This window comes from Centroberyx gerrardi, chromosome 4 (assembly GCF_048128805.1).
Source record: "Centroberyx gerrardi isolate f3 chromosome 4, fCenGer3.hap1.cur.20231027, whole genome shotgun sequence".
NCBI lineage: Eukaryota > Metazoa > Chordata > Actinopteri > Beryciformes > Berycidae > Centroberyx > Centroberyx gerrardi.
Genome location: NC_136000.1, coordinates 15819270 through 15832843, shown reverse-complemented (window position 1 = coordinate 15832843; position 13574 = coordinate 15819270). Strand labels below are relative to the sequence as shown.

Genomic DNA, 13574 nt, shown 5'->3' with positions numbered 1-13574 from the left:
GACACGTCTCCATGTTTTAAACTGTCTAAACCCATCAGTGCACCAGCTTTTAATAGCAAGTGAACACACAGGCTCATTACAGAGTGTGTTAACTGCCTCTTTTCCCTGCATCTCTGCTGGATCTCGGTGTCAATTAGAAGCGCAGCGGTAAGAAAATGCAGCAATTTAATCGGCCGTCCTACGCTGCCTCAGTGAGATTTGTCTCTGCATTCTCCTGTGTGATGGATTTTCCTGATCAGAGGGAAACTGGAGCAGTGAGAGCCAATTCTGCTGTAAGGAGTGGAGGCTGTCCATGTAGCTTAAGCTGGAGGGGGTGGTGTTTTCCTGCAGCCTGATCCTAAAACACAGGTGCAGCCTCCATGCAGCCCTCTCTGCCTTTGAGTATTCCCCCTCCTCCCTCGGCAAAATGTTTGCCCATCTGATCCTCCATTTAATCGTAATTATTATGGATTTGTCTTTTTTCCAACCAATGATTTGCTGAGATGATGGATAAAGGTTATTTCAAGTGCGTAATGGGTCTAACACGAGCCCGGTTTGCTGGCAATCAGCGTCACAAAATTGTACAGCAGTGTGAACATGGAGGAGTATTGAGTTGAATCTTTTATAGGACTAGCATGTCAAGTCAATAACAAGTCATTTAGTCTCAAATTTAGTTCTTATTCAATTCAATCTTATTTCTCTTGGAACAGTGGGGTGAGATAATTCCACTGGTATCCAATGCTGTTTCATTTGATTGAAATCCTGAAGAAACAAGTGTCAGTATCTTGAAACAATGCAGAATTAAGGCCAATTAAGAAAATTACACTTGATTCAAGAAAAAAGAAAACAGATTTCTTTTCACTGGTGTTAAGAAAAATAAGATTGCAGGAGTCAATAGTGGCTTAAATAACTTGTTGAAATGGGTTATGTTTTGCAGTGCAGTAGAGGCAGTGGTAAACCTAATTTGAGGAGCCTTCTCCCCCCCAAAGCGCGTGGAGCAGTTTCAAAATGGGTTGAAAATGGGGTTCCAGGAAAGATTTGGGGTCCCGGAGGCGTCATGCAGAGCCGATCATTGTCTCTCTCACACTTTCTAACTAGCCATTTCACAACATCCAGACAAGGGATCGGGCCGTACGCAGCAGCAGCAGCAGCAGCAGCAGCAGCAGCCTCAGCTTTGCCCTGCGGGCTTTTTCTGCCGACGTCGACCACAACCAACAACTTGGAGAGCCGGAATAAACGCCTGGATGAGAGCAATTACTGGACTTAATCTATGTTTTCCTCTTTGCGATCGACTGAATAGTCAAATGAGTTGAGCAATGGCTGGAAAGATCTGACTCCACCGGGTAGAGAGGGGTAGACAGGCTGTAAATGGATATGAACTAAAAAAAGAAATCACATTCATTTCACTGCAGACTATAACCAGGCAACTTTGAGACACTCGGCGGACACCATGTATAGATTGACACGTTTTACACTCAGGAAAACAATGAGTGCGTTTTGTTTTGGATTACTGTGTTTTGGGGAGATTTAGGAGTCCGCTTCCTCTCGCTCCTGTTCGCTGTCCTCTGGTTCCTGCAGGACTCCAGACGCGAAGAGCCCATGCAGTCGCAAAGGTTAGTTTGCTCGACTCTTTTGTTTTATTTGAAAAAAACTAACATTAGTTTAGTTCCGAGGCGTTATTTTTTTTTCGCACGTGACTGTCAGTTTTCGCGTTGCTTCCTGGGCTTTCAAACTGTGTCTGCGCCCCATATGTCTCCTTTTCACCCATCAGTATGGTCCGGGTGGTTTCTATAGGCGACTATAGGTCATGTTCTCTGCGAAATAAAGAATCCAACTTGATCTATTTGTTGGTGTCAGACAAGGCTGCATAAGCTGGTAGAAAACCTGTGAATCTGATATATTCCAGTTGAATACCTAAATTGTCAGATGACTTATCAGGTTTTCAAAGGATATGACATGAGATGCATTCAAAATACCTATATGAAGGACAGCCTATTGATATAAAGGCTACAGATTCATGTCATCTAGCTCGACATGTAATTCGGCTTTTTATTTCTCATATTGTCATCATTCATTAGAGCTAATGGAGACAAACCAGAACCGCCTCACTAATTGTTGAGGCTACTTTGATTTGAAATGGAAACAGTGTTGTGTTAATAAAGGATGATCCTGTCAGTGCAGTGACAGGGCAAAATGCGCCTGCATACAGCCGCCTGCTGATTTGCACCTTTTACATCCTAATTGCATAACAGCAGCAATTAGGTTAGCAGACCTGTCCGCAACGCGCAAATTTAATGACAGGTTTACTTGTCCCGAATGCCTACTAATGCCATGTGCGTTTGTGTCATGATTTGAGGTTTCATATTAGAGCTCATAACAAGCGCCATCTGTTGGAAAAGAGGATGAATCCTCCCAGCTTGTCAAGACAGACACAGAGACAATGTACTGTATACAATTTTAACACTTCATAAAGGAAAAGTAGGCCTAATAGTCCAGCCACTAGCTTACATTACATCAAAATGTATTCTAATGTCTATAGCCTACTGTGCTTATTATAATGTATAGCCCTACTTTAAACAACAGGCTTGACAGGTGATGTCATTGATTTGAAACAGCATAGCATAAAATGCGATTGACAAAATCCTGGATTATTCCCACTGGATTTATGGAGATGTTTGGTGTTGTGTGATGCTGTTTCTTCTACCTGTTATAGCCTGTGGAGCACATGGTCTGATGATGTTTCTCTTCCTTTGTTGAAGACCATTGTTTTTCTTTGTTTAATTTCCTGATCATATATGTTTGCCTTGTCCGTTAATGCTGATTTAAAGAATTGGTATCTGTAAAACACCAAAAACAAAAACCAGTCACAAAAAACAATCAACCAATCTTTTGATCAATCAATCACTCATGCTATCATCCAAAATTTGCATAGCTAATAGCAAACACTTGATTAGAATAGGCTATTGGTCAGGAAAGGTCATTAATTTAATGTTGGTTGGCTATAAAGGTGAGGATTCAGATTAGTCCAAGTGATAATATCATAGGCTTTCTGATCAGAATAACCTGCTATTTCTAATTCAGAACAGGGCAAGTTCATATTGTGAAATGATAAAAAGATGGATCCATATTTTCATCTTGAGTGTAAACAATATGCAAACATATTGTACCTTTCTGTGAAAAGTCACTGGTGCAACAGGTGACAGTGAAGGTGAAGATGTCCAGTGTATTTCTGCACCATTTATTGTCCAATTTGATTTTAAAGTAACGATGGCTGACACTGATCCTGAGCTTTTTCTAACCAACAATCCATTGAAACGTGTGAATCAACATACAATGAGACATATTTGATGATATCTGTGTTTGGCATTAGAGCCCTACTAGTATTAGGACAAATTTCTTTCTTGGTCTACTTCTATTCAATATTCTAGTTGCTAATACCCCAAAATTTCCCACAATTCATCAAATTATATTACCAAGCGATCAATCCTTTCAGCTAAAGTCATTCATTTCAGATGTGAACTGCTGTATTATAACTAGAAACCAGTCTCTATAGGGCCACCCCTGTTGAAAACATGTGTAGGCTCAGACCTCATTATACTTGAACATATCCATCATCCATAAGAGGGACAGCAATCACAAAGACATTCACCGCACTCTGGAAAAATACAGTCAGGCACAATCAGTGTATGCGGCCATCAGTCTGGTAATATTTTGGTTTAAATGACAATAAAAAATACATCAGCAATGTTTCATTTGTACAATTCAAAGAGAAAAGGAGTGAAACTAGGTGGGCTTATATCTTTTAGAAGAGAGGATCATAGTCTGCTCTTCTGCTACAGTGTATGCTGCTCACTTTGATATGATAGGTTATGTAGTAGAGGGTAAACCTGCCTTTTAATTTGGGGAATAGTCTACCCACCATTTTAGGCTGACATTATTCCTTATGGCATATATTTGTAGTAGCCTATACATCATAGCAAGTAGTGTAGAACTGTAAGTTATATGAAGATAAGATCTTTTAGGGTAGGAAAGCATAAATTAATACTTTTCTGAGAATGAAAATGCTTTTTGCTTCTACTGGTTGTTTTCCTCCTCAGTAGAGAATCTTAGTTTATTATTTGCAGCAGTGTATAGCTGGTCAGTTTGTCTCTATAGGTGATATTCCTTAGTGTTAGTCTGTGTAATGGACACACACTGCTCAGTGGAAGGTGCACAGTGTTTTCCTCTCTAAGCTTCCCCGCAGTGAAGTTATGATCTTAGCAGCAAATCAAACATTTTCTTCCTCGGCGTTGTGGACAACCACTTTGTGGGTCGAAAAGACTCCGCCGTCGAACAAGTCTGCACATTGAGATGTAATTTGAAACTGAGAAGGGGGGTTTAAGGGCAGAACAGCCGTCCCTGATTGGTTCAGTCTGTTTAGCAGGCCTATAGGCTGCACCTTCTTGACACTCCCTAAAAGGAAGATCGATTGCCTTGCTTTTGCTGTTTGCTCAGCATTGTAGCTCGGTTGTATTGAGTCGGTCTCATACCGGAGAGGGCAAAACAACAGCGCAACTTCATACCAAGTAGGGATGAGAGGACAGGAGCGGCTTCACCGGGACGCAGACCTCTCACTGGACTGTGTTGCGTTTTCCCTCCGAGGAGGACTCCGTGTTTCACATTAACAGCTGCTGGCCCTAACTCTTCTCCTCTGTCCTTCCTTAATCCGGTTTGACCAGGGAGAGGAGCGAAGTGCGACCCCGAGCTGGATGGATGGTTATGGGGAAAAGAGCAAGACCCTCGGCGCTTGAAGTGTGCAAAATCATCGCGGTGTTTCTCTCAGTCTTCCCCGCTGGTAAGATGCACGTTACTACTCACCGTGCGATAGGCAAATCCGCGATAAAAGAGCGGCAACTGAATACTTTTTTACAACAGGGTGAAGTTGATAAATCTTGAAACATTTTTTTTGAAGCCTTTGTCAAACCTTTAAAGCTCAAGCATGCACGGCAACACGTACCTAGAAGTAAGCTATGTACATTTCCACCTTCGCTGTGGAAAGTAACGTTAAAGTTGCCAGGTTTGGTTTATTTTTGTTTAGCCAATGTAGGCTACTACTAAATATTTTAATGATACTAGACCAAACCGCATTGGGAGTATAAGCTAAATAATGCGGTGTGACTGCAGCAGAAGCACGTTACCCAAAGTGGTAGAAAAGCTAAATATCTCGCTATTTTACTTTTCAGATTCAATCTAGCAGTTAAGGGGGGAACCGATAAGATAATAATCGACTAGATTAGAGATTTAAAGTGTTGCCGTGCAGACCTGTTGAAGGTTTGGAAAAGATGTAAAAACGAAAAGGTTTGAAGGTTTAAAAAGGGGTTGTCTTTGTATGTAATTGAGTATTTTACTGTAGGTTTAGTCAGTAGATGAGCCTAACATTATCGAGAAAACTCCTTCAGTGAGAATGACAAATGAAATGGAGGTGTTTTTACGAGACGCTCCAGCTCCTCAAACCTTGTTTTGTTTGGGGGATGGGGGGGATGCCTGAACATTTCACATCAGCTCGTTGAAATTACTCCTTTTTTGACCCTTCAATTTGTTTTCCAGACAAGCCGGCAAATTGCATTTCGAGGTGTTTTCATTGGTGCAAATTTAAAAGACAAGTATGCTTATATTTGTAAGGACTGTGGTTTGCATTCCAATTAATGTGCCCGATCCTGAAATGCTCTCGGAAAGTTTAAAACCCCTGCCAACATCATTGTTGACAGTCTGTGGCAGTCTTTCCTGACTGTTTATAAACGATTTAAGACATTTTAAGGACATTAACAAAAAAAAAAAAATCATCATAATATTCCATTAGAAACATACAGGTGGTGAGTTTAGATTGGTGTTTTTTTCCCCCCCTGTGGTATCGCTATAATATCCCTAGAGGAACTGGTGGTATTTGTATAGTATCCTTCTAAAATGACTATAGGATTATTATAGTAACCTACTTTTTCCAATGGGAACACCTCATTCAGCTCGATTGGCGCGTTTGGCAAACCCTTATCGGTTTCCCTCTCAAGTCACTTACCGTCAAACAACAAAGTGATAATGCGCTGATAGCTGAGATTTAGATTAGTTTATTGCCGTCTATCAGATGGCTGGTAAACGGAGAGGTGTGGGGGTTGGAAAGAGCTGCAGTGAAGCTATCAGGAGGATATTGTTCAAAGTGTGACTTCAAAGTGTTGATATCGCTAGCTACCCCTCGAGATGCCTGGTGAAACTTCTCCCAGCCCTTTCAGATGAATGCTTTATTAGTCCCGGGTAATCCTAGTCAAACACGGTGTCGCAACAGGGCGCAGAGAAATGTTTGAAGAACATTTGTGTGAGAGTTGGCCGGGTATGGCATTAAAACAGGAGAAGGCAATGTACAGTCATGCATTGTTTGGAGAGTCAGTCAGACATTTATTATCACAAAAGGTATAGATGAGGTCCCCCAAATGGCATTTTTGCCACATCTTCCAGAAGCACTGTCTAATTGAAAATGGCAGAGCTCTTTGATAGGACCCTCTACAATAAACAGAGGGGTTTACCTTATATCCAGGTTGACCTGAGGAAGGGCGAGACCTGATTTCTGCTTTCCCCTCTGCTCCTGGAGACATTTTCTTTATGAGATCCTGCTCATTTTAAGTGTGCTCAAACACGTAGGACGTAAACAATACAGATGATTTTTGTCCTTTTTTCGGGGTGCTTAGACAGCACATGGCAGCAGCATACAATAGTGTCTTTTTTTAAGCAGTGGTGGATCACTGCTAAGAAGATTTGCACCATTGGTAGTGTTTTTATGTAGCCAAATATGATAAAAACACAATATTTGGCAAATGATTAGAATTGGTGTTTTATCATTATACTGTTTGCAAATAAGCCCAGTATTGGCAGTATAACCTGCAAGAGAAACGATACTGGTACTATAACAGGAATAGATGCAGGATGAAAATTAAAGTTACTTACTGCCACTACTGCACATAAAATCATGGGGGTTATTGGGTATCATTACGATTAGTTGGTAAGATTACATTCTTGATTATTGTCTTTAGTGTAAGTAATGTGTAAATTCATAGCAATAAACAAGTGGCAATAACAAGCCAAAGCATATTTATACCTTTACTCATGTTTCTGGATAAATGCAGGACATTATGATATTGTAGTCTCCAGTTTGCTTCTTGTGTCCTAACGGTGTCTTTCTCTCCCTGACAGTGAGTCTGCAGTGCAAGATCCTCAAGTGTAACTCCGAATTTTGGGCCTCCACCTCAACCGCTGGACCGGAGGAGGAGTTCTGTACAGCGCTGCGGGCGTATAACAGCTGTGTACGCCGGACCGCCCGTACCTGCAGGGGTGACCTGGCGTACCACTCGGCCCAGCATGGCATAGAGGATCTGATGAGCCAGCACAACTGCTCCAAGGAGGGGCCTACCTCGCAGCCGCGCGCCCGCACCCCAGCTCTGCCTCCGCCCCCACAGCTCCCACCTGACAGCCAGGAGCGCTCCGACGGGCCGGAAGTGTGTCACTATGAGCGCAGTCTCCCGCGTCACACCGCCCCGCCTAACTACACCCACTGCGGCTTCTTCGGAGACCCGCACCTCCGAACCTTCGGCGATGATTTCCAGACCTGCAAGGTGGAAGGAGCCTGGCCGCTCATCCACAACAAATACCTGTCGGTCCAGGTGACCAACACTCCTGTCGTACCAGGCTCTCCAGCTACCGCCACCAGCAAGGTGGGGATCTTTACATTCTGCCTATGTGCATGTTTTGTATGTTGTACAGCAGGGTTGGGGCAGATTTGTGAATGAACTCATCAATTCCAATTCGACTGAGGAACTGGAATTTGAAAAAACCTACATGAAACAGAATTGGAATCGAATGGGAATTTCAGGAAGTTTAATTTGATTTAATTAAATTCTGTGAAATTCCATATTGTTCTTTCTTACCACATATCTGAGATTACACATAGTGTTATATATTATCAATATTGAATATCATAAAATGTTAAAGGTACCTTTCAGGTGGTATTTGATGCAGAACATGTAATCGTAACACATACATTATGAATGAATATATTTGATTTTGATTTTTGACTGTCTTGACAACCTCTCTTAGAAGTGGAATTTCATGGAATTTAATGGACTTCAGTTCTGTTTCATGTCATTCCAATTAAATTCCAATTCTGTTTCCATAGAGCTGGGTGTAATTCCAATTCCAACTCCAGGAATGGAATTGGAATTTATTTACCATGCATTGTCAATTCAGTTCATAAATGGCCCCAACTCTGTTGTATAGATGTTACATGTTCCATCATAACTGTAATTCTATCCAAAAAGAGAAAGTGAGTTGTTTGCACCTTTTTAGTTATAGTTTTAGTCTTGGGTCCATAAATGTATTAAAAGGAAATATGTCACAGCGCTGCATCAAAATATCCTTAAGTTATACTTGGGTATGCAGGAGTCTTATCATCTTTCATGTGGTCAGAGTTGTGAGCGCTGCCATGGGACTGTTTCACTGTGCACTCTGGTTAATGTTTGGATTGGTTCCATAACAGATGAAGAGGTCAAACCCAGAACAATTCCTAAGATCTTGATAAGCTTTATAAATGATATGTCGGTATTATAACAGCAGTGTTACATCAAATGTTAACACAAGGCCCCAGCCCTCACACCTTTTCACTTTCCACTCTGGACAGCCAAGACTGATGTTAGGCCTACTTTGTGTGCAGCCCATAGTATATACAGTAAGGTTAAAAATATTGTTTCAGCTAAGTGTTCCCTGCCATGCACAAACCTGTAGATATTTTCTCCACATTAGCCGGAGCACATACCTCATAAATTATCATTGTTTTGCTTTATGGTACATTGGACAGCTTGGATGGCTGTCCCTGAAATGGCTTTCAGTAGAACTTAAGGTCAGAAACAAAGAAGTAGGACTATTTGTGGTCAACAAATTCACTTACAGTCTGTCCACATTTGGTACAGTTTTGGCAGCCATGATTATGCACCTCAGTGCAGTATTTTAACTGAGGTATAAGAGCACTTTGTCCTTAATCACATTTGTAGAAAGTGTAATTTTCTATAATCAAGGTTCCTTAATGATGCTCTATTTAGCATTCATGGATTTTAGTGTACTTAAAGTAATGATATTTTTATATTGCTGTTCTTGGAAGGAAATGAGACAGCTTTTTAAGATCTTGATTCTGGACAAAGGGAAAACAAGGCAGCGGCCAATGCCACCTGTGCAAACAAGGCCCTTCTGGTAAAAGATCTGCATTCCCACAGCTCTGCGTTGGTACATTGCTCTCGCTACAGTGAATAAAACTGTCTGGCTAATGCCACCTTCGCTCAGATGATGGGATGATAAAACAATTTGATTTGTGTGTTTTCATTTAAAGCTTAAGAAATAAACCAGAAAAAAAAACAGAAATGAGTATAGGTGGAAAACGGTGGTCTATCAGGGCTTGGGGGATTGAGAACGATTTGGTGCAACAGATGAATTGGCTGTGAAATGCTGCTCTGTTTGTCCCCGGTGTCCAGACATCAAGAGTCTCTAGTCTGTCCCGGTGTCACTGCTCTGACAATGGCTCATTGGTGTCCCGAGGAAACCAAGCTCGCAGAATACTGACCAGTCTTACTTAATTAGCCGCAGAGTATATCCCTCTGTTCTGGCCCAGTGCCACTCCCTGGAGCATAGTTCTGGGGTTCACAGGCAGGTTTTTCAGCACTATGAATGGATCGTCTTTGTGTCTGCAAACTGAGGCCTGATTTAACATGGCTGAGACTCATGTTTTTTGAGGGCGTTTACCTTGGCCTCCCCCATGTTGAGCCAGAGCTGAAATGTGACACTTAAGTGGGGTGGTGGGGTAGATGGCACATATTGCACAAACTTGTTCTAAATGCAGAAGTACAAAGACTTCCCTTACTCATTAAAGCAGCGAAACCTCCACAGACATGAACATCTACTTAGTTGATAGCAATTAATAAAATGAGTTTTTTTGGTTTTAAATATAAGTTTTATCCTGTGGGTCCTGTTGAACAATAATAGTTTAATCTGATGTTTACATTTACCCCCAGTTTATACTAGGTTTCAGTATTTGGCCAGAAAAACACAGCATCTATAGGCTGTCTACTTGTATTTCTGAGAATATTAGACATATTTACAGTGATTTGATCATTGTTGCTGGCCGCTAATGAGTTTTCTCTTTGTTTCTCTCCTCCTGAAGCTGACAATCATCTTCAAGAATTTCCAGGAGTGTGTAGACCAAAAGATGTACCATGCGGAGACAGATGAACTGCCAGCTGCGTTTGCAGATGGCTCCAAGAACGGTGGGGATCGGCACGGCGCCAACACGCTGCGGGTGGTGGAGAAGGTTCCGGGGCAGCATGTGGAGATTCAGGCCAGGTACATCGGGACGACCATAGTGGTTCGGCAAGTCGGCCGCTACCTGACCTTTGCCGTGCGGATGCCGGAGGAAGTTGTGAACTCGGTGGAGGAAGGCGATAACCAGGACTTGTACCTCTGTCTTCACGGCTGTCCGGCCAACCAGCGCATCGACTTCAGGGCCTTCAGGGCGCGCGCAGCGGAGGCTCACGCTCTCGGCAGGACCAGAGGCGGCACCACGCAGGCGCACGGCTTTACCTACCAGTCCGCCAAGGCCAAGTGCAAAGAGCGCCTCCCGGTGGAGGACCTGTATTTCCAGTCCTGCGTGTTCGACCTTCTCTCCTCTGGGGACATAAACTTCACCATGGCAGCCTACTACGCCTTTGAGGATGTAAAAACGCTCCACTCAAACAGTAACAGATACCACATTTTTGAAAAGGACGCTTTTCTGGGTAACGCGGCACCAAGGGGGAAAGATTTACTTTCGCTCTTGCTCCTCAACTGTCTCGCTGTCCTGTTATGGATTGAGTGTTGCGTGGTTCATCTATAGTTGTTTTCCAGCAGTGTGTTCATTTTCTTTCTGTCAGTGAGTGTTAAAGATCGCCCTCGTTGTGTTGTACATCAGCTCCCGTCTACGGCTCTGGTTCTGTCTTATGTGACTGGTGGCTAGCCAGAGGGGCCGTCCCAACCCTAAGTCTCATTTTTGTTGTTTTGTCATGTCTTGACTTCAGTCTAGTGACAAGGTGAGCTCTCGGTGCTCCCACCTATCATCGCATGTATTTAGCTGGTTCGTAGGACTGGTCTTTGAAGAGAGCAGCGGTGAGAGAGCCCAGCTACCCCCAGAGCTCAGGATATCCAGCTGGGATTAAATCCCACATTCTCACTGGGGCTGCATGCCTATGGGAAGCCGGACAAGATGATCTTTTGCAGAAAGAGGAGTTTGCTGATCCTCCTCCCCCTGATCCCCTCATTGGTGCCAAGCCAGTGAAGCTCTCTGTGGCTCATGTGGCTGGGCTGGACGACCTGACAGGGGCTTTTGTTAACCTATGGCCAGAAGCAGCTCCATGTTTGATTAGTTTCCAGCTCTGGAAAAGCCTGAGCCTTTTGGAGGAAGCACTCAGCCAAAAGGATGTCAGAGCAGCGTCTCCAGTTGTCTGCTGTGGAGATTAATGGGTCATGTTGTTAGGTTGTGTGTGTGTGTGTGTGTGTGTGTGTGTAGGTGTGTGTGTGTGTGTGTGTCTTTGTACAAATTTGTGTGCAGAATTCTGCCTCTGTGGTTAAGTGTGTGTTAGAGGGTGCGTGAGTACTCTCCTCGGAAATGGGAAAACAAACCTCCGATGGGAGAAATATTTCCCATGTCTTTATATTGCACCCGAAATTCTAATATAGAAACGACATGGTGGTCCAGGGTCAGTTAAAACGGACTCTCATCTGCCAAGTAGCAAATCCCAAGGGAACTGGCAAAAACGTACTTACTTCTCTCCTTTCATCTGTATGTCGATTACAGTTTCGTAAAGCCTTTCACTGCATTGTTTGAGCTGACATGTTGATCAGACAGTGTTTTGGTATTTTGAGTATCTTGGTAAAAAGATTGTTTACTAATGTGAATGTAACTGTAACAGGAAAGCAAAGAACAAATTTTAGCTATAAGGGCACCCAGAATGCAGAGACGTTTACAGAGTGTTCAATTCCCTCTCAAAATCCAAACCATCAATCAGTTAATCAACTTTATGACATCACGGCCAAGAAAGGGATCTCCTCATGCATTTTGTGAATGTTAATCGCTCCATTTTAAGACTCTCAATTGTCTCTAGCAAAGGTGGGGGATACTGGCCAGTCATTTAGATACTAGTTGTTAAGATGTCACCTCTAGTCAGACGAGCCATTTTTTAGAGCAACAGTCTGCTGACCTGGCTGTGGTTTAGTGAATAAATGATTCGCACATGTCTGTAGATGTGAATTCATGGCTTAAGTCATTGCCAAAGAACAAGCCCTTGTGCCAACAATTTCCTAAACAACCGAATTTTCATCTTTCAGTCTATTTAGCGGACTTGCATTTGGGGATTCTTAATTGTATGTATATAAGTTATCTTTGTGGGTGAATTTGTGGTAAGCAGAAAGGCCAAAAAGCTCTCGCAAAAACTACAGTGACGTGCATACACTGTAAAGAGCAGCATTCGTCTCTGTGTTGCAGTTTCACCATTGCTTTTCTTGTGTTTTATAATAACGCTCCCTGCTGAGGGAGGTTTCCATTTGAACTTTGGCTCTCAACTACAGTGTCTGGCAACGTAGTAGTCATCCTCTTAGATACTATTACTTCTTGGGCAAGGTTTTACGGTCATATATCCTTACACTGAAGTATTTGGCAGGCCTTACTACTGCTATTGGAATATGTGTTGGTGCAGTTTGACAAAAAAAAAAAAAATCTTACAAACGATTGTAATGTTGAATCTTGTGTTAATAGATGTAATTTGTATTGTGAGTTTTACAGTATATGGTTCTACATGTGTAATGTGAGATTGTATATATGTTTTGTGAGTTGTTGAGTTAAATTTGTATATTACCAGTTGTGTTTGAATTTATCACTACAGTTTTTGTATATCAGATGTTTTGGTGAATGTGAACCTTTTTTATTTGAAAAGGGATTTTGCGAAAACATGAACACCACAAAACAGAATATTGTTGGTAATTATATAATGATCATTCTCACACACACACATGCACACCTAGTCTTTGTGCAGTTCTGTCTGAGGCAGTGATAAAATCCTGGTTAGGTTGTCATCACTCTTACTTGGTTGCAGACCAAGTAAATCCTAACACCTTATCTAGAAAGGGAATGTAGGAAAATGTTCTGGGGTGTTCGTGTTTTTGAGTTAAAAGCACTTTATGTTTTCTTTTCATTTAGCTCTTGTTTCGTTTGATCTTGTGAATAGAGGCTGTCAGACTTGTAATGGTAGAAAAGAATAAAAAATAGCTGAATGACAGATGCCAGAAAGATCAAACTGTGTTTGTATGTAGAGCAAATGTGGTGCCACACGCCAATGTTAATAATGTAAATTATTTATTGAATAAAAGAAAATGTCTTGTTACTGAGTTGCCTCCTGTCTCATACCTGGTGATGCAAGAGCATTTTTTGAAAATCTGCATTTCTGGTGTTGTCGAATACAATTTGTAAAGTGTGACTGCCCCCTGCTGTAAAGACCTCATCA

General features: G+C 42.1%; 1 protein-coding gene across 1 annotated transcript; it reads left to right on the top strand.

Annotated features, from left to right (window-relative positions):
• Window positions 1–1189: 1189 nt before the first annotated feature.
• Window positions 1190–13454, top strand: rgma (repulsive guidance molecule BMP co-receptor a). Its single transcript, XM_071921268.2, has 4 exons — window positions 1190–1592; window positions 4698–4813; window positions 7198–7715; window positions 10208–13454. The coding sequence occupies exons 1-4, from the start codon at window positions 1579–1581 to the stop codon at window positions 10913–10915; spliced, it is 1356 nt and encodes a 451-aa protein (XP_071777369.1). The 5' UTR covers window positions 1190–1578; the 3' UTR covers window positions 10916–13454.
• Window positions 13455–13574: the final 120 nt, after the last annotated feature.

Excerpts from the sequence above, each read along its gene's own strand:
- rgma (XM_071921268.2), top strand. Across the intron at positions 4,814-7,197 it reads TCTCTCAGTCTTCCCCGCTG|TGAGTCTGCAGTGCAAGATC; the intron begins GTAAGATGCACG and ends TCTCCCTGACAG. Across the intron at positions 7,716-10,207 it reads CAGCTACCGCCACCAGCAAG|CTGACAATCATCTTCAAGAA; the intron begins GTGGGGATCTTT and ends CTCCTCCTGAAG.